At 42.9% G+C, this 22,942-nt stretch overlaps 1 protein-coding gene across 1 annotated transcript in view; it reads left to right on the top strand.

Annotated features, from left to right (window-relative positions):
• ADAM10 (ADAM metallopeptidase domain 10) overlaps window positions 1–22,942 on the top strand; it is a 1,301,929-nt gene that overhangs the window by 604,396 nt on the left and 674,591 nt on the right. Inside the window, exon 5 of the mRNA XM_069624354.1 lies at window positions 18,354–18,457. Coding sequence (XP_069480455.1) covers window positions 18,354–18,457 — 104 coding nt within the window. The remainder of the gene's footprint in view (window positions 1–18,353; window positions 18,458–22,942) is intronic.

The following is a 22,942-nucleotide window of genomic DNA, read 5'->3' as shown; positions in this document are numbered from 1 at the left end:
ATTGTTCTCCAACATGGGTCGGGCATGGATTCACATGCGACCCCTCCCTCCTTCCCCCTCTGCAGCTGCTCTTGGTCATACTGCCACTTTGTGTTTACCAAATCCGAAGATAGCTGCCACAGGAGGGCCTTAGGGAGAGGACTGTCATTGATGGGGGCAGTATGACCCAGTGGACAGTGATTGGTTTAAATGAGAAATAGTTTGTAAGTGAAAGTGAAATATTTTCTTTTACTGAGGATTCCCAGCCTGACGATGGGGAATATTCATGAGCATGTGAATCCATGTCCGACCCATGCTGGAGAACAATAGTTGCAGGTAAGTAACTTGTTTCTTTCTCAATATAGACCACAGTTGCCTATGTCGTTTTTAGTTCACATTAGGCCATTCTATTTTGGTTATCTTTAACCCTTTCTTCATGTGTAGTTTGAAATACTCCCTTTTTTGGGGCCAGTGTGGCATATATATCTTGTGTTTTTGTCCTAGTGCCAATCAAATGGGCAACCCTTGCATACAAGAGTCGTTTTAGTACCTTAACTTGTGTCCAGGACACCAAGTCTTACTGAGCTTTAGGGTTTCCAAGTTCCATGAATGAGATGCATCCATTCCCGGTTTTGTTTTGGAATTTCCAGATTTGTACTCCTAAATTTAAAATGGAAAAGACAAATCTAAAAGTCCAAGAATTCCATGGACAAAAGGGACTGGTTGGCTTTCTCATGCATGGAACTGGTTATTTGAGAGCTTTGGTCTTGAGTAGGGGTCCTAGAGGCTACAACAAGAATTGCTATTAAGTAGGTTGTGCTGATTTCATGCACCCTGGCTAATTATAACTCCTCTTCCCATGAAAAGGGATTCTGATATTAAAGGCATTGGACCTGCCCAACTGTGCTTGTTAAGCTCTGGATGATGTCATGTATACTCGATAGTCTTCCAAACCTTAAATCGGTTCGATATGCTCTAGCACAGCACTCTGCTGAATCAGACTTAAGTTTCTCTGGATACGATTGGGCATACAAATTGAAATTCATGACGTGGGTGGGAGCAATAGCTTCCACAGGTTTAGATGTTATGATCCCAGATGAAGGACTTGTTTAAGTCTGAAATGCATTGGACACCCCCACCTGGTCTCCTTATTAAAGATTACATTTTGTTATTGAAAAATGACTACGAATGACAATCTTCTTATGAAGTCATTGATGGATCAAATTATATCCCCCACCTCACCACATTTTATCACCTGTCCTTGGCCATGGCTAGCCATTGGGGTAGGACTGTCACTGGCACAAAGTAGGATACTACGTTCTCTTTAGACCTGAAAATGGCCCCTTAATGACATTTTCAGAAGCTAATTGGAGTTCCGCTTGTTGAAATCATTGGTTGGAAAAGTCATATGAGAATGCTTACATATCAAGATATTTGAACAATAACCTGGAAATGTCGATTTTTAAAATAAATTCGAGCTGCTTTTGGTTGTACATTGGGAATGAACGTATTTCAACAAAGGTAGCAATATTAAAACGTGTAGTTTGAAATAAATGGGGCGCAACGTGTTCTCCCTAACATCATGCACATGACTGTTATTAATACAATGCAGTTCAGCCCACATGTGTTTCTTCTGTAAAGATGGCCGTGCAATCGAATCCCGCACATGTGATTTGTTACTCAAGCCTTCTGATCAACGTTCATTATGCATGTGGCCAATTGTTTTTCCATTTCTTAAGATGTTGGTGGAACTATTAACGCCTCTGTAACCTCTCTATCTCAAAGGACTATGTAATGTCTATTTTTTTATCCGCTAGAACATATGCAATGCACCCTGTAGCGAGACTGAACTGAGTGAATTGCTTTAATTTGCAATGTTTTCCTTCTTCGAGTTTCGGAACGAATACCTTTCTTACTCATAGGTTTGGCAAGAGGTTGCTTTGCCGCCCCGATTAGTGCTGTATATTTCGTTGTTGGCATCATGCCACTGTTCTGGCGCCAAAGGGATTTTGCATGAGTGAAAAAGCAACAAGCGGAGGGGGAGGGTAATGCCAGTGTATGATGGAAGTGTTCTTGAATATAAAAGTCGACCAAAATGCAATTGAATCAGTTCTTCCTAGTACAGTCATGCAGAGAAGGGACTGTTTTTTCCTTTTGTTCTGCAGAATAAAAGTTGACGCCCTATTCTTTGACTTTAAGATACGTGGGCTTTTAAATATGGTATGTTGGTCCTATCTGTGAATTGCCCTTCAATCTGAGAAATGGGCTTCCTGTTAAAACTAGGTTACACAAGGAGAGAACAGTTGCACCAGTATCCTAGGAGTCTACTTCTGAAGTTCTATTCATTAAGGGTTTTGATTTAATTTTTAGTAATTTTATTGTAAATAGTTCTATCAATAACTTTAACATTCATATTTATAAATTTCATATTTGGACATCCATGTACATAAAATGACACACATTTACATGCCGTCAATTAAAATTCAATAAATGTGTTTAAAGTAAAAGCAGATTACAGTTAGAAAATGCATAAAACATATCATTTCCACATTTGGCACAGTTCAAATCATTTAAACCTTTCCAACAATAGTAACTTCTGTAGTCGGACCCAAAGTAAATTTCCTATGACAGCCCCACTATAAGATCTTTTGCTATTTCACATGCTGGAAGTATTTTGAGGCCCCGATCCAAACTCTAAAGTGCTAAGTGCAATGTGACAAGGTCCGAATTCAAACAAATTACCCAGAAATCTTTGTACATAGTCTTGTTTAAATTGTGAACAAATTAGCCCAACGTGGTCATATAAAGAGGCTCCAACCGTGGGCTTCACCATCTCCACATTTGTTGGGATAGTACAAATATGGCAGAATCTTTCTTCCAGGGCTAGATTCCACCTCCCACCGTAGGTTACACGTACCAGAACCTGGTTTCTGCGCATCCGTAAACGGAATCTACAGACCGCTGTGTCAGGGCAGAATTGTGTCGGATTGCAGATATTTGTGGGACACATAAGCCACCATAGGGTTCAAATACAATTGTGACAGGTGCTTGTAGTTATTCAGCCAGTACCAATGTAATACTCTGCGCCCAAATGCACCTTTTACCACCTCAGATTTAGAACATATTTTAAAGTCGGGATGCCACCTCAACAGTGAAAATAATTTATTTACCTGTTCTACAAATGCATTGTTTCTGCATGTATTCACACCTTTTAGCCTGTTTTTCGGCCCTATCACCAGTATTGGGCAAGAGGGTGACTTAAGGCCGAATAAACAATTCAGCTTTGCGTTTGTCCAATAAAGTTCTTAAAAATGTCAGCCCCAGCATAAGTCGAATATATTCAACTGGAGTGTTCCGGGGTAGGCCCAGAACCCAAGGCAAAAAATACCCTTCCATTAGATCTAGCCATTTTGGATCACTATGGGTCAGCGTCTGAAAGCTGTACAAAATAGATGGACAAAAACATTGTCTATACAGGGTAAGTGCTCTATTTGCTTAGCTTTCCCGAGTTTGGTCTCAATAATGGCATTATAATTGCCCTTTCAGGATAATTCCAGCCCTAAATATTTATAAGAAGTGTACTCCAAACTCCCCAAGTTCTAGTTCAATTTGTCAATCCTTTTCCTTGGCAACATTGCTTTCTTTTAGTTTTATCATGCTCCATACCAAACTGGCCCAGTTCATTCAATGCAGCCTGCATGCCACTCAGCAGATGGTCAAATACCACTGCATATAGCATTGCATGGACCGAGGTGTCACCTATCTTGGGAGGGCATTTAACAACTTAAGCCAGGCGGGCCAGCAGCTCTGATCATTTCTTTAAATTTACTTTTGTTTTTTTATAACGTGCTTAATACCGGAGTTCAGTTTCTAAGCGTGGATCTGGGGTTCAAACCTTTATTCCTCTGCGTTGTCTTGCTTCCAAGACAATCACGTTGCCCCTGTGCTATCCTCCATACACTGTAGTGTTTTCTGTAGCGCACTACATGTCACCTTGCAGCAACTTCTGAGTGCTTCTCAAAGATGAATGTTAAGAACACAGTGGGTTCTCTGGCCGATTAACCGAGTTAAGTTCCTGAGCAGCTGAGACATCCATTAGGATGGAGTTCCCAGCACTGTGCTCCGATTGGTGTTGCATGGTCCCTAAGAAAAGCGAGCAGGTAAAGGCCTGATCCAACAAGCAAGTTTGGAGGGTGCTGGGGCAGTTGGGAGAGCGTGCCTCATTTTAACTATCTGTAAATGCTGTTTTCAATTGACTTGGGGAAAGCTTATCTGCCAATGCATAGTACTATAAAAATGTCTCGAGGCACCGTCTGAAAGAAGCACTATAAAAGTTGGTGGGTGTCAGGATTCTGATCCTTGCAATGAGCTATGAATGTGAGTGACGGAGGCAGTTTTCAGGAGGGCGAGCCCATGCAAAGTGCAATTTTGGGAGCAACACTCCCGATCAATTGGTAATGAATTGCTCTTGATGACCACATGCATGGCTGCAGTCCATGGCCTTACAGTAGAACTGACCTTCTTAGTTTACTGGTGAGAAGGCACAGCTTTTGGCTTTTTGGCTCCTGCTCCGTTCCCTGACCTAAACGCCTGGGCTGATTCTTTGTAGCGTTTGTACTAGTGCCACAGACAACCTGGTAAGAGGGAGATTTCATTGTAAATTGAGATCTTTATGGTGTCTTTGGAGATTTAAATGTATGTTCAGGCCAAATCGAAGGCCAAATCTCATGTTTTCTGAAGTTCTAGAAGTGCCAGGTCTTTGTGTACCCCTCATGTAGGCCACATGCTAAGTAGTGTGCCACAAAGACTGGAATTCTGAGCCATTGCATGTATTCCCACAAATCTGTACAGACCGTTTTGTTGTCTTAAACCCTCATAATACCTGAAAGGAAGCTCCTACCTAAACATTACCCCTAAATTGTTACACAGAATACATGATCGAACTTGGACTTGTCAACTCTGAATCTGTTTTCTTTCGACTATTGTGAAGTCTGTCACAGAAATTGAGTATTTTAAATTTAAAAAATGAGAAGGTTTGTCCAATATAATTCCTAAAATCGCACCAGTGGTCTGAGTGCAGACACTACTTATCTTTGTACTCAATGAGTTGAACACCCATTTGTGTCTAAATGGTGGCTGGATAATGTTACCACATGTGAGGCAATCAAGTGGACTAGTAATACAATTTCTTTGTTCAGGATACTCGCAAGATGCTTTTTCTTGTCGAACATGCCTACTATCGTCTGAACTTTGTAACCAAAATGGCCCCTATTTCATTGATGGAATTTTTAATATAAGCAAGTTCATTAAGGCAACGTATCAGTCTGATCAACACTCGATTACGTTTACCGACTTTGCTTTCCATTCTAGGTGCACAATGTCTGATCCTGAGGGACTGTTCTAACGGCAATCCTTTTGTAGACTCCTCCGGCGATATCCTTCTGTGCTCGGACCACCTACAATTCAGGCACTAGTGGTCCTCAAAGTGTGCTAACTTGCAGCTTCTTCAGACCCGATTACAGGATGTTTTTGTAAAGCAGTGCCGACAAATTTAAGTCTGGGGAAGGCCCGGCTAAGATCGCTCCACTTTAAAAAAAAAAAAAAAAAAAAAAAAAAATTGAACCCGAGTTGTTGGCCAAGCTACTATCGCATTGCAGGCTTGTCAGTCATAGCCAACGTTTTATAACCCCCTACATCATCAGATGGAGTCTGATGACATCAAGCATCCATTGCAATCTGGTTTCATACCTGGGCATGGTATGGAGGCTGAAGCATTGCAATAAGTAGAACATATTTGGAAGCAGACATATTTGTCAGTTTATCGCCTGCTGGCCACTAAGACTAATGTGAACAAGTGCTTGGAACTACTACAAAACTGGATAAGCAATAGTTGTCTGCTTACTAATGTATCAGAAACTGAACAATGATCGCAATGCAATATCTGCACTTACTTGTCCTTCAGTATTAGGAGATCAGATCTCACAAGATATTTTTAGGGTTCATATTGGATAATGAGCGTTCTTTTAAACTATAGTTGAATCAATCCTATTTTTTCATCCTGCAAAAGCTTTGCATGATTTTGTGCCATATTCCTGCAGAGAATAAAGGATTGCTTAAAGCGACTGCACCAATTGCTAGTTTAGATTACAGCAGCCCTTATATGGTGGAAGACTTTCTAATCTGTTCATGTTGTAATTGGCTCAAAATGTAGCTATTCATCTTGCTTAAGGGGTAAATTGAGTAACTTTTCTTTTCAGGCATAGAATGCATTGGCTGTGAATGGATTAATTACAAGGACCTCAATTTCTATTAGCATAGCTATTTGGAATCCACCAACCCACTAGATCACTCTGATCCAAGAATAAGAACCACCTCAGTATCCCACTATCTAAAGGCTAAGGAGGGATAACACTTTTTGTGCCCCCTATGAGAATCCTCCACAACCTGCTTAATCACCATTTGATACTTTTTTTCTCTAGTTTATTTTTTTTGTCATGTAGTGCTCCTGATCTTCTCTCCTTTTTTTTTTTTTGCCCCGAAATTAGACTAGCGCCTAAACAAAGTGGACAAATGAAATGTACTCACTAACCGTAGGCATGCAGCTGAGCATCTCGGCTGCGGCAAAGGGACCTGCACCTAGCCATGTGGGTGCACGCACACAATCCCCTTCAGGTTTCCTTTCCTAAATCAATTTGTGTCACTCAAGTCTATCTTGGGACATCAAGGTTTTAAGAGGGTGGTGTGGCTTCCAACAGCTTGTGTTCTTTCCACTTTTGTAGCACAATTCCACTGTGTATGTTGTACATTGTTTTTCTTCACTTCTGCACTTTCTCTGGGTTTTTTTGTTGGCGTATTATTTTTTGGTAAATGTGCCATTTTAGTGTCTTAACCACCTGTTTTCTTTACTGTCCTTCAGACCCTTCTGTAAGCCATTGGGGCACCTTCAAATTGCATGCGACCTTACTTTGTGGAATCCTACTGTCTTTCTTTTCTTCTGGCCATGACCTCTAGTTCTCGAAGCATGAGGCTGCTCATGTGGTATCTTGTGCCTGGCTTTCATTGGTAAAATGGGTATTGTGGTGATTTTGCCTTTTTGTTGGCAAGAAGGCTTCTTTTGGATCCGTTTTTTTGTTTTTTCATGCCGTTTCTGAAAGTTCTGGGACACCTTCCTTTCACTGTTCCCTTACAACTCTGATTGCTTTGGTCAGTTCTTTTGAATTGCTTGGGGATGTTTGCCTGTGTGGTAACCATGATATTAACCTGCTGTATGCAAGGTGGAACCATATTGGCTTGTTTCTTTGGAACAAATGACCCTTTTCCATTCACGTTACTTTTTGAATGCTGTGATTTCTGGGGAGCCCCACCTCTTCTCAATAGGATTTCAACATTTTCACTTGGAGCTACTGGAAGAAAATGCTTACAAGCACTAGTGGATATGGTGGGTGGAGCAGAGACCTCTCCATTGACTTAGTCCCATAGTTGGGCCTCCTGGGAGTGTAATGTGTGGGGCCACTTGCTTGTCCTTTAAAGTGATGCAGGTTATAGTTTCATCCACCATTGCATCATCCCATGGAATAACATACCTCGTAGCATGCATGCTGCTCAGGCAGACAAACATTGTTAGGAACCAACCAGTGAGGCTGGCCTGAACATCTGCAAAACCACCCACACAGGAGGTTTATTGGGAGAGGAAAAAGTCTTACCCAGATGTATCCACTTTAGAGGGTGCAGGGGCTGGGTGTCCACCAGAGCAGCAGCCATCTTAGGTCCGTCTCGTGGTCCTCTCATTGGTATTGTCAAAAATAAAATGACCAGGAGTAGGGCCGAAAACATTAACTTGTACCCAAACAGCACCATACTGGAATGTGGGGCAACAAATGCAGTGAAATGACTGCACTTGGGTCAAATGAAAACGATTACATCAGCCACCAGCACCTCTGTGCTTCTAGCCGTATATGAGCTACCATGGCAGCAAAATAGAAACAAGAGTTAAAATGTCCGTGATGCTTTAGTATAGTAGTTCCTCTGGCTACAATAGTAAAGGCAAACGGGAAGTAAAAGGTTTAGGAGACCCATAAAGTGGGTCCTGGCAATCCCAAAAAATGCAATTCTGACCATCCATGCATTCATACAACTCCCATCAACCCTAACACATAGCCTATTGTGAGGAATCGTGGTAGTTGTAATGAAAAACATCTGGACACACGGGTTGCAGACTCTTACCATAGAGGCTTTTTAGAACCGTATGGAACTATTTCAGAAGCTGCCGAATCTGTGGGAGGAGAGGCATAACCATCCATTATTCCCAAAGGAAAGTAATTTTTTTCTGAATGGATTTACCTCTTTAAAATAAGCATTTCATATTGTCCTGGTCTTCAAAATGCGCACATCTTTCGAAGCGTTTCACATTTTCAAGTTGCATTAGATATTAAAAGTGTTAACGGTCCACTTTCTGTGGAAAAGTTCACTTGGACATAATCGTCTAAGTGTCTCGTGACAAAACAAGCAGTCTGACCTTGATTTATTTTGATGGCATCTGCTGCCTCGCGTTCCATCGCAGCAGATTATGTACACTATGGATCCCTCATTAACATTCTACTGTAACCACGTTATTTTACAAAATGGCAAGGTCTGTAACCTGACCTTATCAAGAGAGAATGGGAACTCCACCGAGCCTGGGATGGGAGGCCTATCAGGGATGCTTGGCCAGGGACAGCAGACCAAAAAGAAGATAGGGAGGGTCTTTAATAGATCCCAGTAAACCGGAAGATGTGGGTTGTTTGGGTGTAATCAGATGAGGAAGAGCTGGTAAACTGTTGAGGTGGATTTCTGAACTCTGACGTGGTGGGCAGAGTTTCAGAAGGCCAGCCTAGTTTCTTTTAACAGGGTAACCTTCTGGACAAGCCAGACCAATCAAGGTAGCATTGGCGGCGGCCAAGACCAGGTCTCAGGAGGGGTGAGAGTGATCGAAAGCCCACAATGAGCACACACAGTAAATGACACAACAAATTACTTTGTCAGGTGTATATATCAAAAATACATATACATTTATTAAAGGCCTTTTAACTCCTACAAAAAGCAAATTTCAGCAGTAATAAGTAAACAAACATCCCACTACTATTAAACATATATACAGTCACCAATGGCTTAAAGGAATAGTACACAGTAAGGGTCCACAACCTGAAAAGAAAGGGAGCTTACAGTTCAAATATAGTTTAGGCAGTCTTTGCCACACTGCCCTACCTACTATGCCACACTGTCCGACACAGCGCACACTCATGCATTTCACCTTTGACCTATGCCTTGTATTTACCCTTACCTTAACGACCCAACATTGTGGTTGAAACATTTTGCTACTAAACCCACGCCTAACCAACCTTGTGCACACACAATGAGGAACTCCAGACTAGGTTGCAGATTGCGCCACACAACTCTTTCACTGGGACCAAACCACTACTTATCACCAAACTAGGTCCATACCAAAATACCAATTTGCCTAAACCCAGTGGCAATTTTGACACTATGTTCACCACACCCACCACCCAAGCAATTAACTGCCCCACTGCCAAAGTCACACAGATTAAATGCGCACTGATCAATGCCAGATCTATATCAGCACGCGCCCTTGACATTGCTGATTTCATAATAACTGAAGACCTTGACATCCTAGCCATCACAGAAACATTGCTACACATAGCAGTGGGCCCATCACGGTCAATGGCAATACCTGACAATTATGACATCAGATGTGATAGAGACGCAAATCAATCCAAGGGTGGAGGGGTTGCATTGATCTTCAAAAAAATCCCTTGAACTTGGAGCTACCCCTAACTCCCCTATCCTCTCGGCTGAGTTACTCACAGCCAAATTGCCACGATCACCTAACCAAACGGTCATGGTACACCTTATCTATAGACCTCCAGGACCAATCTCCACTTGCCTAGACGACATAGCATCTCTCCTAGCATCCAACACTAAGTCGAAGTCTCAAATTATATTACTTGGAGACCTCAATCTAGGATATCTCGACCACAAAGCCATGGACCTTGCTAACTCCTTAACACTTAGGCTTCACCCACCATATTGAAGAACCTACACACAACAAAGGGAGAACCCTGGACTGGCTTGCTGATCTAAACTGTAAAATCGACCAGGTGTCTGTCACCCTGTATCTGGTTTGACCACTTTAAGATTACCTTTGCCATCCAAGCCAACACCTCCAGACCTACCCCCAATATTGCTCCTGCTATACACACCTGCAACAAGGATATAACAAAGGAAAAACTACTTCCTTGCATCCTCCCTCTTCTCAATAACACATTACCACTGTGCTCTGATCCCACAGTTCTAGTGGCTACTTACAACCACTCTCTACAAAAAGCCTTGGATACCATCGCCCCACTAAAATTATGTAAACCTAAGCCCCAAGCACACCTCAATTCGTGGTTTACACCCCACTTGCAGGATCTACGCAAAGCAAAAAGAAACGCAGTGTCTCACTGGAAAGGGCATCCAACTGAAGCTAACACCCTGATCACCGCTTCATCCAACTACAAAGAAGCAATTTTCTCAGCAAAAATAAGTCTAACACATGTAGATTGCTAGCTAAATCCAATATGAAAGAGCTATTCAAAATCCTAAAAGAGTTCGAATCACCCATTGCCCCTACTAACAAATGCAACACTGATGCCACTTGGTGCAATAATATCCAAAAAGCGCTCCTTGATAAAATATCTACCTTGCAAATAAAAATCGACAACAAAAAAGTTACTTGCCACCTGACCTACCAACCTACTCTGACAACAAACTACCAGAACCTAATCACTCATTCAAACCCTTCCATTTCTCTCTATCCACCCAAGAAGTGGAATCAATTATTAACAAGATTTAACCTTCCAACTGTCATGGTGACTCTTGCCCTGCCCCCATTATTAAGGAGGGCAGCCCACAAGTTTGCTCCTTTCATCACCACCTTGATTAATGCATCCTTCAAATCCGGCATTGTACCCGAATATTTGAAAGACGCATGGGTCATCCAACTAATCAAAAAACCTAACCTTGATCCAAGCAACCCTTCAAACTACCGACCCATCACCACGACTGTGCTGCCTATCTTCGAAATGCAGGCCTACTTTGAAGTCAACAAACTACTAGGCATTCGTCAATCAGGTTTCCGACCTAGACACGGGACGGAAACTGCCCTGATCGAAAAGCACAAATTGAGGATCTAAAAGACGAGGACAAACTGGCACTCCTTCTGCTTGAACTGTCAGCAGCTTTTGATTTGGTCAACCACCAAATTCTATGCCATCACCTCAAAACTCGAGCCCACTTCTCAGTAGTGCCACCTCATGGATTAGATCCTCCTTAGCAAACAGAATGATGAGGGTCTTCCCCTTCTGGTACTGCTGGACCCTCTTCAGTCACATGCGGGGTCCCACAAGGGTCATGTGTTTCCCCCACATTATATAATGTATTTACAAAGCCGCTCTTTGGTTTTTTTGGACTCTCTGGGTGGCAACTACACAAATTACGCAGATGACACCCAGATAGTGATTCCCTATCACAAGCGATCATGAGACAGACTCAAAAGCGCTCAATGATGTCTGTACAGTAATACAAGCCTGGATGACACATCATGGGCTTTGCCTGAACAATGAGATCGAGTTACTTATCCTAGGCTGACTGTTTAGACTAAATAAACTGGACACCGCATTCCAATCGTTCATCGACGGAAATACTATTAAAGTCTTCTCCAATAATACTAAAACTCTTGGCATCTATTTAGACTCCACATCACTTCAACGTCAAAAAAACGCAATGGTTTCTGCTGCAGCTTACACTTGTAAGCTGATAAAAGCTTGCAGACCCTTTCTTACTACTAACTATCTTCTCCAGCATTGGATCTTTCATGGTTTCACATGCTTAGAATATTCCCCGTCGTCAGGCTGGGAATCCTCGCCTGACGGGGAATATACTAAGCATGTGAATCCATGAAAGATACCAATGCTGGAGAAATGAAGTTACAGGTAAACTATTCCCATCCTGGCAAGGACACTTATATTGTCAAAAGTTGATTATTGTAATGCTCTCTACCTTGGGACTAGCCAAAGAAACAGCAACAAACTCCCGGTTACACAGAACAATGCCATCAGGGCTACTCTCAATTTTCCCAGGAAATTACATATCTCGGACATCAGGCGGAGCCTTCATTAGCTACCGGTTGCCCACACAATCTAATTGAAAACATTAATGATCGCACACAAGTGTCAAGCTAACCTCGCCCCTGATTATTTGGCCAACCGCTTTACCACTTGCATTCCCCCACGACCTCTGAGATCCTCCCTTGCTCACTCACTGTCCATTCCTAGATTCAAGTTACAAACAGCTGGAGGGGCCAGCTTCCCGGTCCTCGAGGCCAAATTCTGGAACACCATTCCCAGCCTACTTAGAGAGGAGCCCTCCTTCCCGGCCTTCAAACGCAGAACAATAAAATGGCTCTCAGAGCAGGACATAGCAGATCCATTCTCATAATGCCTCAGTATTTGCACCACTTCCCACTGTACCACGGGAACATGCACCATGCTGTAACAACTATCATTTATCCCCTGCAACTGGTAACCTGTAAGATCTTATTGTACCCGCTATCATCTGTAACATACTATTAATTGTAACAACTCACTGTCTATGTAACTTATCTTGTAAGAACTACTTATATGTCCCTTTCACATTGTAAGAAATGCACCCAGATACCTCCGGGCCAGGCGTGCAATACAAATCTAAACTATTCAAACCCTAACTGAGAGGCAGTCCAATCCCTAAAATGAGTGGAGCCTTGTGCTCAAAAGTACTTTTGGTGCTGGTGCACGTGATCATGTGGTTGAGCCAAAACAGGGTTTCTTGCAGGGGCTGTAGCGACTCGGGAAGGTGGGTGAGGCAGTGAAGAATAGTTCTCCTATTCAAGGATGGGGCAGAACAAGTGCTCCAGATAAGATTTTCCGGTGGGAGTATTTTACTCCCTATTTTTAAACTTTGAGAGTAAATTTGATTTTAAGAGAGTAAAAATGACTGTTCCCCTTTGCAAGAGTAAAATGTATGGGACATCCAGCTGACATGTGCAAAAACTGTATGGAAATCATTACTATGTGGCAGCTTTCTGCATTGCGACAGAATACACCTTTCATTATTTCTCTAAGGTCTGGCCATTTGACCTTCCCTGTATATATTTAAATGTTCAAATCACAAAAACATAGCCAATTATATAGTAAAGCATACATGAATTTGTATTGTGTGTTGTGAGGTTCGATAGCAGGATTGTCTTTTGATGTTTAATGCAAGTCCTCATTTCCTGGATCTATTACTACCTTGTGTATGCCAATGATATGATACAACAGTGCAGAGAGGCAAGGGCTCCATGCTAACTTCTGTATCTAATCTAATGGTCAAATTGTTATTTATATAGCGCTTTTGTCAAAGGGCTTTACATAGAACATATTTATCACCAAACCAAAGTGGGTACTCCTTTATCAACCTCGAAAGGCTGAGTTGGACTTGCCGGGATTTGGACCTGCAACCTACAGATCGCGCACAGTTTGGAGCAACAAGTGCTGAACCAGCTGAGCTATCTTATTGACTAACATCCATCAGAGGTCGGTTAACTGAGTAACGACTGAGGTGTAATAATCACAGTACCTAGATGTTGGATGAACCATGTATGAAGAGCTACATAACCTATCTGGATTACCACAGGGACAGGTTTTGCGGAGTTTCTATTTCAATTACCAATGTAACTTTCATTTGTTTGTTTTCGTACAGCGCTTCCACTTCCTGGAGAGTCAGGTTTTGGATGTTTTAATTGTAGGCTTGAAGATTTGAGAGACTAGAACACCTGTGATTGGTGTAATGACAATCACTCATCCTTGAGCAAAGACTCTGCTGCCACTAACCATTTGTAGTAAAGTGCCCCATTGACGGCAAAGTTGAACGGATGTGAACTATACCGTGCATACTCATCATTTTACACACTGTTTTTATAATTAGAGCGTACATTAAATTATAAGTGTAAAAGTGATCTCAATTGCAACTTAGTTTTCCATCTTATTAATTATACAATCCTAAAATTCTAGGAAAATATGCACAGTGCTTCTGAAGCTGAATGGAAATAAACCTTTCTTATATCACAGTGTGCAGCTTCTTTTTTTGAAAGGCTTCAGAGAAATGCATTCTGTTTCAGAGGTGGCATGCAATTACATACATGTAGATAAAAATCAAAAGAAGCCTTCTGGTTTCTGCCAAGTAACCTGACCTCTGCACTGCCCTCTGCTCTAAACCTGTGTGTAAATGTACACAGGAAAATAATAAAGCTGGCGTATTTACAAGATTTTCATGCATAAAAAGGCCCTGTACGCACCTTATCTGGAGGCCTGGGCAGAACAGGATCCAAGATTTGGATATAGCTCAGTAGCGCTGGTTACCTCGATAAACAAGAGTGGCCTTCAGGGGACACTCGTGCCTAAAAATGCATGGAAGCGCCAGGGGCCACCGGTAAGGGTTGCAAGTACTGACCCTCGGCGCATCCCGGACCAAACTTCAGCAGTCGAGTCCACAAATCCTGCAGTTGGGCGGCTCTGCGGCTTTCAGGGGCTGCGTTCCAGGCATAATTCTGAGGCAGGACAGTGGTGATTTCTCTGCTCCTGGTGAAGCGATCAGGCCAATTCCGCTGCCGCTAGTGTGAGGCACAGGGGGGCACAGCAGCAAGGCACCCATGAAGTTTGTCACCACAGCTGGGCGACGCGGTGACTGCGTATGTTCAGGTTCAGGCGTACTCTCCTAATTCCAGACCTAGGAATGCTAGGTGTTCAAAACCTGGCGGGATAGTGCCTTTATACCCAGAGCTTACAGTCTCCAAATGTTCAAGTGTCAACTCGAGACGGCAGTGGTTCCAGGGCAAAGATCCCATGCAAGCTGGTCAGTTCACTGGGTGGTCCAGGAACACATCTGAGAAGGCTTGCTTACAGGTTAAGTTGGAGGCACCGAGCATAGTTAGTCCCACTATTCCAATGGGTCAAAGTGCCTTTGCAGACCACCTAGGTTTGATCAGAAACAGGGGGTCCAACGAAAGACAGCTGATTCAGGGTGCCAAACCTTCCAGCGGTTCCCCTGCTCTGCTTCTTGGTTTCAGGATACCTGCCTCCTTTCCTAATTTCGGTGTGAAATCAAGAGATCGACCTGGAATGGGTGTAAGATGCCTTCGCTTATCCTGAATCTCCTTTGTGCCAAAACGAAGAGGACCCCTAAGAGATCTGCTCACATACAGCTATCCCAGACATGGACCAATCACGGACCCCAGTGGTCCCAGTCATTCTCAGCATACCAGACATCCTGGCACCCAGGATGTGTATTGGAACTAGACAGCCCAGCCCACATCCTGCATGGCCAAATAAGGACTTTCCCGGGTCTGCTCGAACTTGGGAAGGCAAAGGGACAAGATGGCCAAAGGACAGAACAAAGGACCTCGTGGTATGGCTGTTTTAGGCACCTGCCACTGTCCTGGGCCAAACGTGGTAAATGCGGCATGGACCATAGAAAATGGTTAAAAATGCACGAAGAGTAACAGCTGCCACCATGAAAAGGGGACACCAGTGCACTGTACTGTAAGGTACTTTGTGCACAGATAAAATGTTGCTAAAGAATAGCAACAAAGTGAAAGACTAAGGGAAACAAAGTCTCTCACTACTGACTGTCTTAAGGGCATGTCGGTTTCCCCATCACAGAATGAGTATAAGCCCAGCGGGCTGGGCTCCACTGGAAATAGTCAGGCTAGGATGGTCAGACAACAGCAAAAGGTTGTGGGGGAGGGTTCACAACGGGACGGAAATTACACACAAATGGAAATCTTTCCTAGCATACACCAATAGACTAGCATAGGTTGGAATGCGTAGCTGTTTGTTTTGGAGTAGATGAGGCATTGGTTAGTGAGTGCAAGTGGTACTTTAAGTGTGAGGGAAAGGGTGACGAGTATGCTTAGGAGAGCAAGTGTAGGGTGTGAAGTGCTTGTGTGAGTGAAGGGAGGTTGTTTGAGTGGATGTTTGTGTTGAGAATAGTAGTGTGGAGGAGGAAAATAATAACATTCAAGGCCGGAGGCGTAGGAGTGAGACACATAAACCTAGAGGAACCGAGGAGCTGGATCCCAGGTATGAAAAAGGTTGGGCGGAGTCGAAGGGATGGAGAACATCAGGAAGTGAGAGGGAGCAGAGTACTTCAGGGTTAAAGGAAGGTGACCAAATCTAACGAGTGTTTGAAAAACTCCATGCAACATCCTGGTTTAGATAACTTACCCCTGGACAGGAAGTGCCTGAGGAAGGTTAGACCGCTATGTTCTGCCGTTTGGTCATCACCTCTAGTGCAAGTCAGAACCTAGATGGTAGCGTTCACTATTTGGTATGTATTCAACTGGGGAATAGGGGCACCTGGACAAGGGCTGGTTGGTGCTTTTTAGACAGAAAGGGGTGGCCATAGGGGCGTGACGAATAAAATAAAAAAAACCTTGGACTGTCTGAGTCCTCCTTGACCTATCCGTGACAATAATAGCACGTTTTTTTCTCCCCTTTTCTCCCATGGGATGCACATTTTAAGTGTCTATCCTTCATATATTGGGTGACACTCGAATGCATGAACATTAAATGAATGTATGAGCAGTGTGGCTTTTGGTGTTAACATTCAGCTGGAGGGGGCTAATAAGTATGAATGAAGGAAGCATTGAGATTCCCCCAGGAAGTTAATTTCGAGTTCAGTTTGGAAATGCATATTCTTTAGAGCATTCATTTATCCGTGATGGCCATTAATGTATCTGCTGACACGCTCTCATTCCACTGTCGATATTTTCGTTGTACGATCTGTTTACGCATCACTTGGTTCACAATAACTATCATGTCCAGTTGATTGTGTGCTGCACTGTGCACAAGGTGCTCAACGCTGCCAACCCTCCTCAAGCGTCCAACGTGCAACTGCCTGAACCTCCGTTACAATCGCGGTATCCTGGAACGGAAAGGGGGTAGTGGAAAAAACAAACGCCAGATCGGGATCTACTTGCCCTCGTAGTCTGCTACTGGCCTTTTTGCTGTGATCTAAAAGGCAAGACCACATACAACTTAATTAGTATCTTTGCTAAGATTACCTTCTTTTCTTTTTTCTTAAGGTTCAACGCCCTTGATATAGCCTCTTACCTGGTAGCCCATGCAGAAAGATGAGAGGCTTGACTTTGGTGTAGGCTGAACTGCTTTTGTACTTGTAATTAAACTTCAAATGGAAAACGTCTAGACTGGAATTCTTCTTTTGGTGTGCTAAACTTGTGCTCCAATAACTTTTAGTTTTTTTCTATGAAATCCATAGTTTTGGTAAAGAACCACAGAAAAATGCTGCAAAGCCTGCAGTAATTCCTTGTACTGTAATTTGTGAACAAACTTCTGCAACTATTTTTTATGAGACCCCAGCTGTTCTCTAAAATCTGATAGGCATGGCAATCCAATGTCTTTGCACTGCACGGTCGAGTCCTCACCCGAAGGAGCCGAGGAAGAGCCTTCTTTTGACTTTGCAGTAGTTCGGAGTGTCGAGCAACTTCCCGGTCGTGCGCACAATATGTTGCTGGGTGCCTTATAGACCTGGCTCTCCTCTCCACGCATGAGGCATGGCACACTCTGAGCAGAAGATCAATTTGGTAACTTTTGAATGATTTATTACGCAAGTTGAAAATTAATTGAAAAAAGTGACTTGGTATAAATCCAATGTTCACATCCGTATTTGGGGGCATTTTAAGCCTCAATGAATGTCTATATCGTGACAAAACCGAAAATGTACTTCAAATATATCTGCTACATGTGCCCCGAAGGTTCTCCTAAAAAATCCTCTATTCTATTGACAATTACTTCATAAAGGCCCTTATGGAAGAGCCCCTGCAACCTGCTTTCTGAGTCTTTGGATAAACACTAGCCACCATCCTGGCACCCCTAAAAGTGAAACACCCTCTCACCTTATGAATAGCCTCAGACTGTCCTCTGCGTCTTCGCGCTTTAGACCTGACAATCACTTCACCAGATTTAAAGATCTTCCAGTCATTTGGTTATCAATTGATAGTTATAGTTCATATTTGTCATTTCATGTGCACATTATAGATGTCAAGATAATGGTTTCCCACCTTTTTCTAAGCTAGCTGAAATATTGTAATGTTAAGAATCAACTTATTCAAACGAGGTTTTTATATCTGAAAATGTTGCATGTTTTTCTGAATCCAGTTACTCAGATTGTCAGTTTTTGCAATAACCATGTTTACATAAGATCTGCTTTTCTTTGGCATAACAGACTTCTTTCCGTTTCAGAGTACCCTCATAAATATGGGCCGGAGGGAGGCTGTGCAGATCACTCAGTCTTCGAAAGGATGAAGAAGTACCAAATGTCAGGCACGCCAGACCAGGTCACCCAGGTAATTGTAGAACACTGCGAAAGTTGTTGAATTTTGAGATCTGTCCGAGGACCAACGCTATCCTTTACCTGCTGGCAAGCAAACTGTTTCTGATTTTTGTCCTTTCATTTTGGGTTATACAATCTCTCATCCTGTACTGGGCTCTATGAAATGTGAATTTGCGTGAGAGTGGTGTTCTGAATTTATTTTGCAACTGTATTTTGAGCCTTCAAATTTAACATGTTATGCAAAGACTGCGAAGAGAACGGTTCAGTACAGAAAAATGTAATGCGCAAAAGTAGGTATACAGCACACCTATTGAGTTGTTTAAAGTACTGTGTTCAAGTGCATACGTCCTTTCTCATGTTCGGAGTAGCACTTGTACAGCAACAGCAATCTTTATTGAAATTAGTACTTGCCTTCATAAAACAAACGCAGCAAAAAAGTGAAATCTTAAAAATAAAGGGAACAACATTGGGCAAGTACATCTACTCACCATTACGTCAACCATGTAGAGCGGAACATACTTATTCCCCCTCGCTCCCATCATATCCCACAAAAGTTTCCTGCAGCTCTCACGCAAACTCAATGTATGTGCCAAGAATCTAGCTGTAGCTAACCACATTGGGAGTCCCTCAGTTGATCTAATTAATAGCATTTTCTGTGTTATCCTCCTTATCCCTTGCCCTAAAAACGCAGCTCAACTGCTTTTGCCATAAGGGACTATACAAAGGGCAAAATAAAAACGATTCATGGCAGACTCCACCTGCTTCATTGAGCAATAGCATAAACACTCATGGGATCCCCTGCAAAGCACCCATGTGTTCCCCCAGCATTAAGTGCACAAATGTATACTGGGTGTAAAGCATTCTGTCCTGTGCAGTACAAATGATGGCCAAATAAGGTTCCAGTACTTTCAAAGTAATTTCTAACCATCCAACTACCATCCATCCTTATCAAAGTTTCATATTTCTCACAGGCAATTTTCAGAAAGACCGTCAGTGATCCTAGGTGTAGTCAAGCTTCCTCCAAACCTACATTTTCTAAAGACTGCCTGAGCTTGCCACACCACCCAGTCTCAGTTCTAAGATTCAGGACCCTTGCAGCCATGACTGCTTCCTGATCAACGCCAGCCTTAGGGTTGATTGGCCTATCCTCTCTTTAGAGTTGTGCCAGTCAACCCCTATAACGCTCAAAAAGATGTTCTCAATCTTTACTCATACACTCGATAGATTAGATTAATGGTACACACCCCGGCTGCATATTGTTGCTGGTGTGAGAGCTTTTGTTTGATTGACTTGCGGTGTTTGTCAAAGCACATTGCCATCAACACCCGAGAACCGCAGTTTGCTACTTAAGACAGTTAACTGCTTCCCACCCGGCCCTTGCACACACCCAAGGTAATCCTATACTGTTGCCTGCTCCTAGGGAATCCCTTTGACCTGTGAGTGTTTTCACTTTGTGTCCCCTTTATCTCCATTGCCATCACTTTGGATTTTCTGGGGTTTGTGGACTGCTTTCTGTCCTCGCTGAACACTTCCAGAGCCCCGAGGTCTAAGGCTGCCACTGTCCTATCAATGAGGATCATATCTTCTGCAAATTTCCTGATTGGTCCAGGTTCAACCCATTTTAGGATTGGCCGGGGTAATACTGGGGTGTCCACTACACTGTTGACTCACAATCCTCTGCTGTATTATGACTGGACAAGGTCTAATATGACACCAAGCTGCCCACTTTCAACTCCAGCCTTCCAGAAGGTGCTACAATTGGGCATGACTGAATCAAAAGCTTGCCTCTGGTCCAAAATGTCAAGCAACAATGAGCCCTTCTATGCACCAGCATACTTGACCATAAGATCCAGGCAGAGGTGCTGTTTAGTCATACTTGCTACCTCCCTAAATTCATGCTGCACTCAGGAACTAATCTTCACTAACACGCTCTTGCAGTCTTAACTTGATGGACCTTTCCATGAATGTTAGTGTGTATCCGAACTCTTTTTTAGGATGAGATGGAAAGAAGATATTAATGGGTGCGTGCTAAATGAGACCATATCCCAAACTGAAAATGTATTATACTAAAAACCCACTACGGCTATCAACAAAGTTAAGCACAGAAACCTGACGCCAAGTAAGTACATTTCTTTTTAGAAAACTAAACCAGCAATTCTCCAACCAGGCAATCAATGACCCAAATTGGTTCTCTTCTTTTTAGGCAGATCAGCATCAAAATCTCATCATACACAAAGGAAAAAATCCAAGTATCGAAAAATCCAAGTATAGCTGTGAACTTTTGAACTTGCACGTATTATAACTTTATCACTAACTATGCCCCTTGATGAACCGTCTTACTATACACGGGGACACGTGTCCGGGATAGGGGAAAAAAACACATAAATGAAATGAGGTCAATCATTTTTGTTTTGGAGTGAGTACAACAGTATCTGAATGAAGATGAACACATGTTTCCATTGAATGAAGTCAATTCAACGTTTTGAAATTGGAATAATGTCAGGTGAATTAATATAATTCAGAGTACAATACATTCTGAGGTGAATCAAATTTCCATGCTATACGTCATTATTTGAATGTACAAAGAGTCAACAGGATCAATTCTACTAAAAATAAAAAGGGTACGCAAGTGCAAACGTACAGTCTCTAAAATCAAAAACTCAATACTGATAGAGTTCTGGTCAGCATAAGAACACAGACAGTAACTTGCAGCACGTACCAATAAGTATAAATACTTAAAATACAATTGACCAGGTGTAGCGCCACCAGCTGCCAAAGGCTGAACTTTCTCCAAACTGGATTGCAGCCTTCATCCTAGGAGAGGGATGTGTTTGTAGAACAAATTAGTGTTTTAACATTTGTAGATTAATTGAAATTAACTGCTGGTAGTAGTTGGTGAACTTTCTGCCCAAAATCCCAGTCATTTGAGGAAGCAAGGATTGGAATAGATATATTCTGGCTCTGTAAACTGCGAATGTCCCTCAAGGAAGTGCCTGTCTTTCCTCCCAACTGCATTTTAGGGTGAATAAGAAAGTACACCATACAAGCAGGATTAGGTGAGAAGGCTGGAGGAATGCCACCAAGCTCTCTCCCAGCTGGAAAGGAAAGAGCAAACCAACATGTTAAATGTGTTACCGATCCTTCCATCTTTTACTTGTGTCTCAGGCATGCGATACCTGATGGTAGAACGAGGAACCTACAGGTAGGGCACACGTGCCTAGAAGGGTAAGTTCCAAAGGAATATGGACAATGGTGACCAATGCCCCAGTTCCTGGGAGCTATCTCCAGGTATAACCTAGGGCTGAGGTAGAAGAGGTCCCACCAATGGTTCACCAGTCTGACCTAAAAGAAATCCTAAAGACTGGTAAATGGGCAATCTAGGGTCCATTCACAAGTACTCAGTCACCAGTTCACCAATGCCAAAATCTATCCTAAAGGCAGATAATCGGAAATCCAGGACATACCAGTAAACCCAAGTCCCCACATTACCAGATCCCAACACTTCCAAATGGGGGAATTCAGGTTTGTTGCACCAGTAGACCAGTTTGCCCATACAGCAAACCCTTCCAAAGGAGGTCAGAGGTGGGGGAAGCCTGGGTCAGAGCACATGGGAAGGGTAAATAATAGACAAGCTTTCTTAATACAGGGACTATGCAGAATGAGATGTCTGTTGAGAAATGGTGCGGTGTTTCCTTCTGCGTTGCGGTCCATTTTGCTCTGGGCTTGGCTGTTCCTACATCATGCATGCTGATGAATACAGCGCTTGAATGTCTGGTAAGCAGTTTTTTCTTTTGTGCTGGAATACTGCAAGCCTCCATTCTGGTACCTGCTGCCGATTCTATAACAGTCCCTGGATCTATGTTATAGAACCGAATCCCAAAAACTAGAATTACAAAATTACAAAGCCCACTTGTTCACATTTTTTAATTCAAGTTCAAGCCTCCCCACCCCCTTGCTGGCCATGTAATGTATGCAGGGCACACCCCTGAAGCCCATAATACTGTTGTATTATGGGCTTCTATTTTATTTTTATACCAGGTCGAATGCACAGTAAACTTGCATTCAAACTTTTTTCTCAATGTAGGGGTAAACCCCATTCCCCCACAAGACCTGCAAAGCCTTACCGGTTCACATGTCTGCGGGTTAGCCACTAAACTGCATCCCTCCCTTTAGAGTGTGGTTGGGAGGCGGTTTGGGGTTTGCTGGACAGTGGGGGCTCTTGTTAAAAAGGGTGAATTGAGGGATGTATATGCAGGTGTGGTAGGGTGGGATTGTGGTTGAAGGGACACTTGATGATCCCATCTCCACCTAGGGGGGGTTTCCAAAAAGATCAAAGTCCCAGAGCGTGGTTCTGCTAAATTCATCTTTTTATACTGCACTAGTCACCACTGTGGTGGTCTTACGGAACAGAGGCTTGTGTGAAGTGCGACATTGTGCCCCCATCAGAGGTCACAACAGAAATCGGAAAAGAGGGGGGATGAGTGAAGGTGATCAGTTT

This window comes from Ambystoma mexicanum, chromosome 11 (assembly GCF_040938575.1).
Source record: "Ambystoma mexicanum isolate Mex_15411 chromosome 11, UKY_AmexF1_1, whole genome shotgun sequence".
NCBI classification, from domain to species: Eukaryota; Metazoa; Chordata; class Amphibia; order Caudata; family Ambystomatidae; genus Ambystoma; species Ambystoma mexicanum.
The sequence above is the reverse complement of the archived record's forward strand: the minus strand, read 5'-3'. Positions and strand labels throughout refer to the sequence as shown.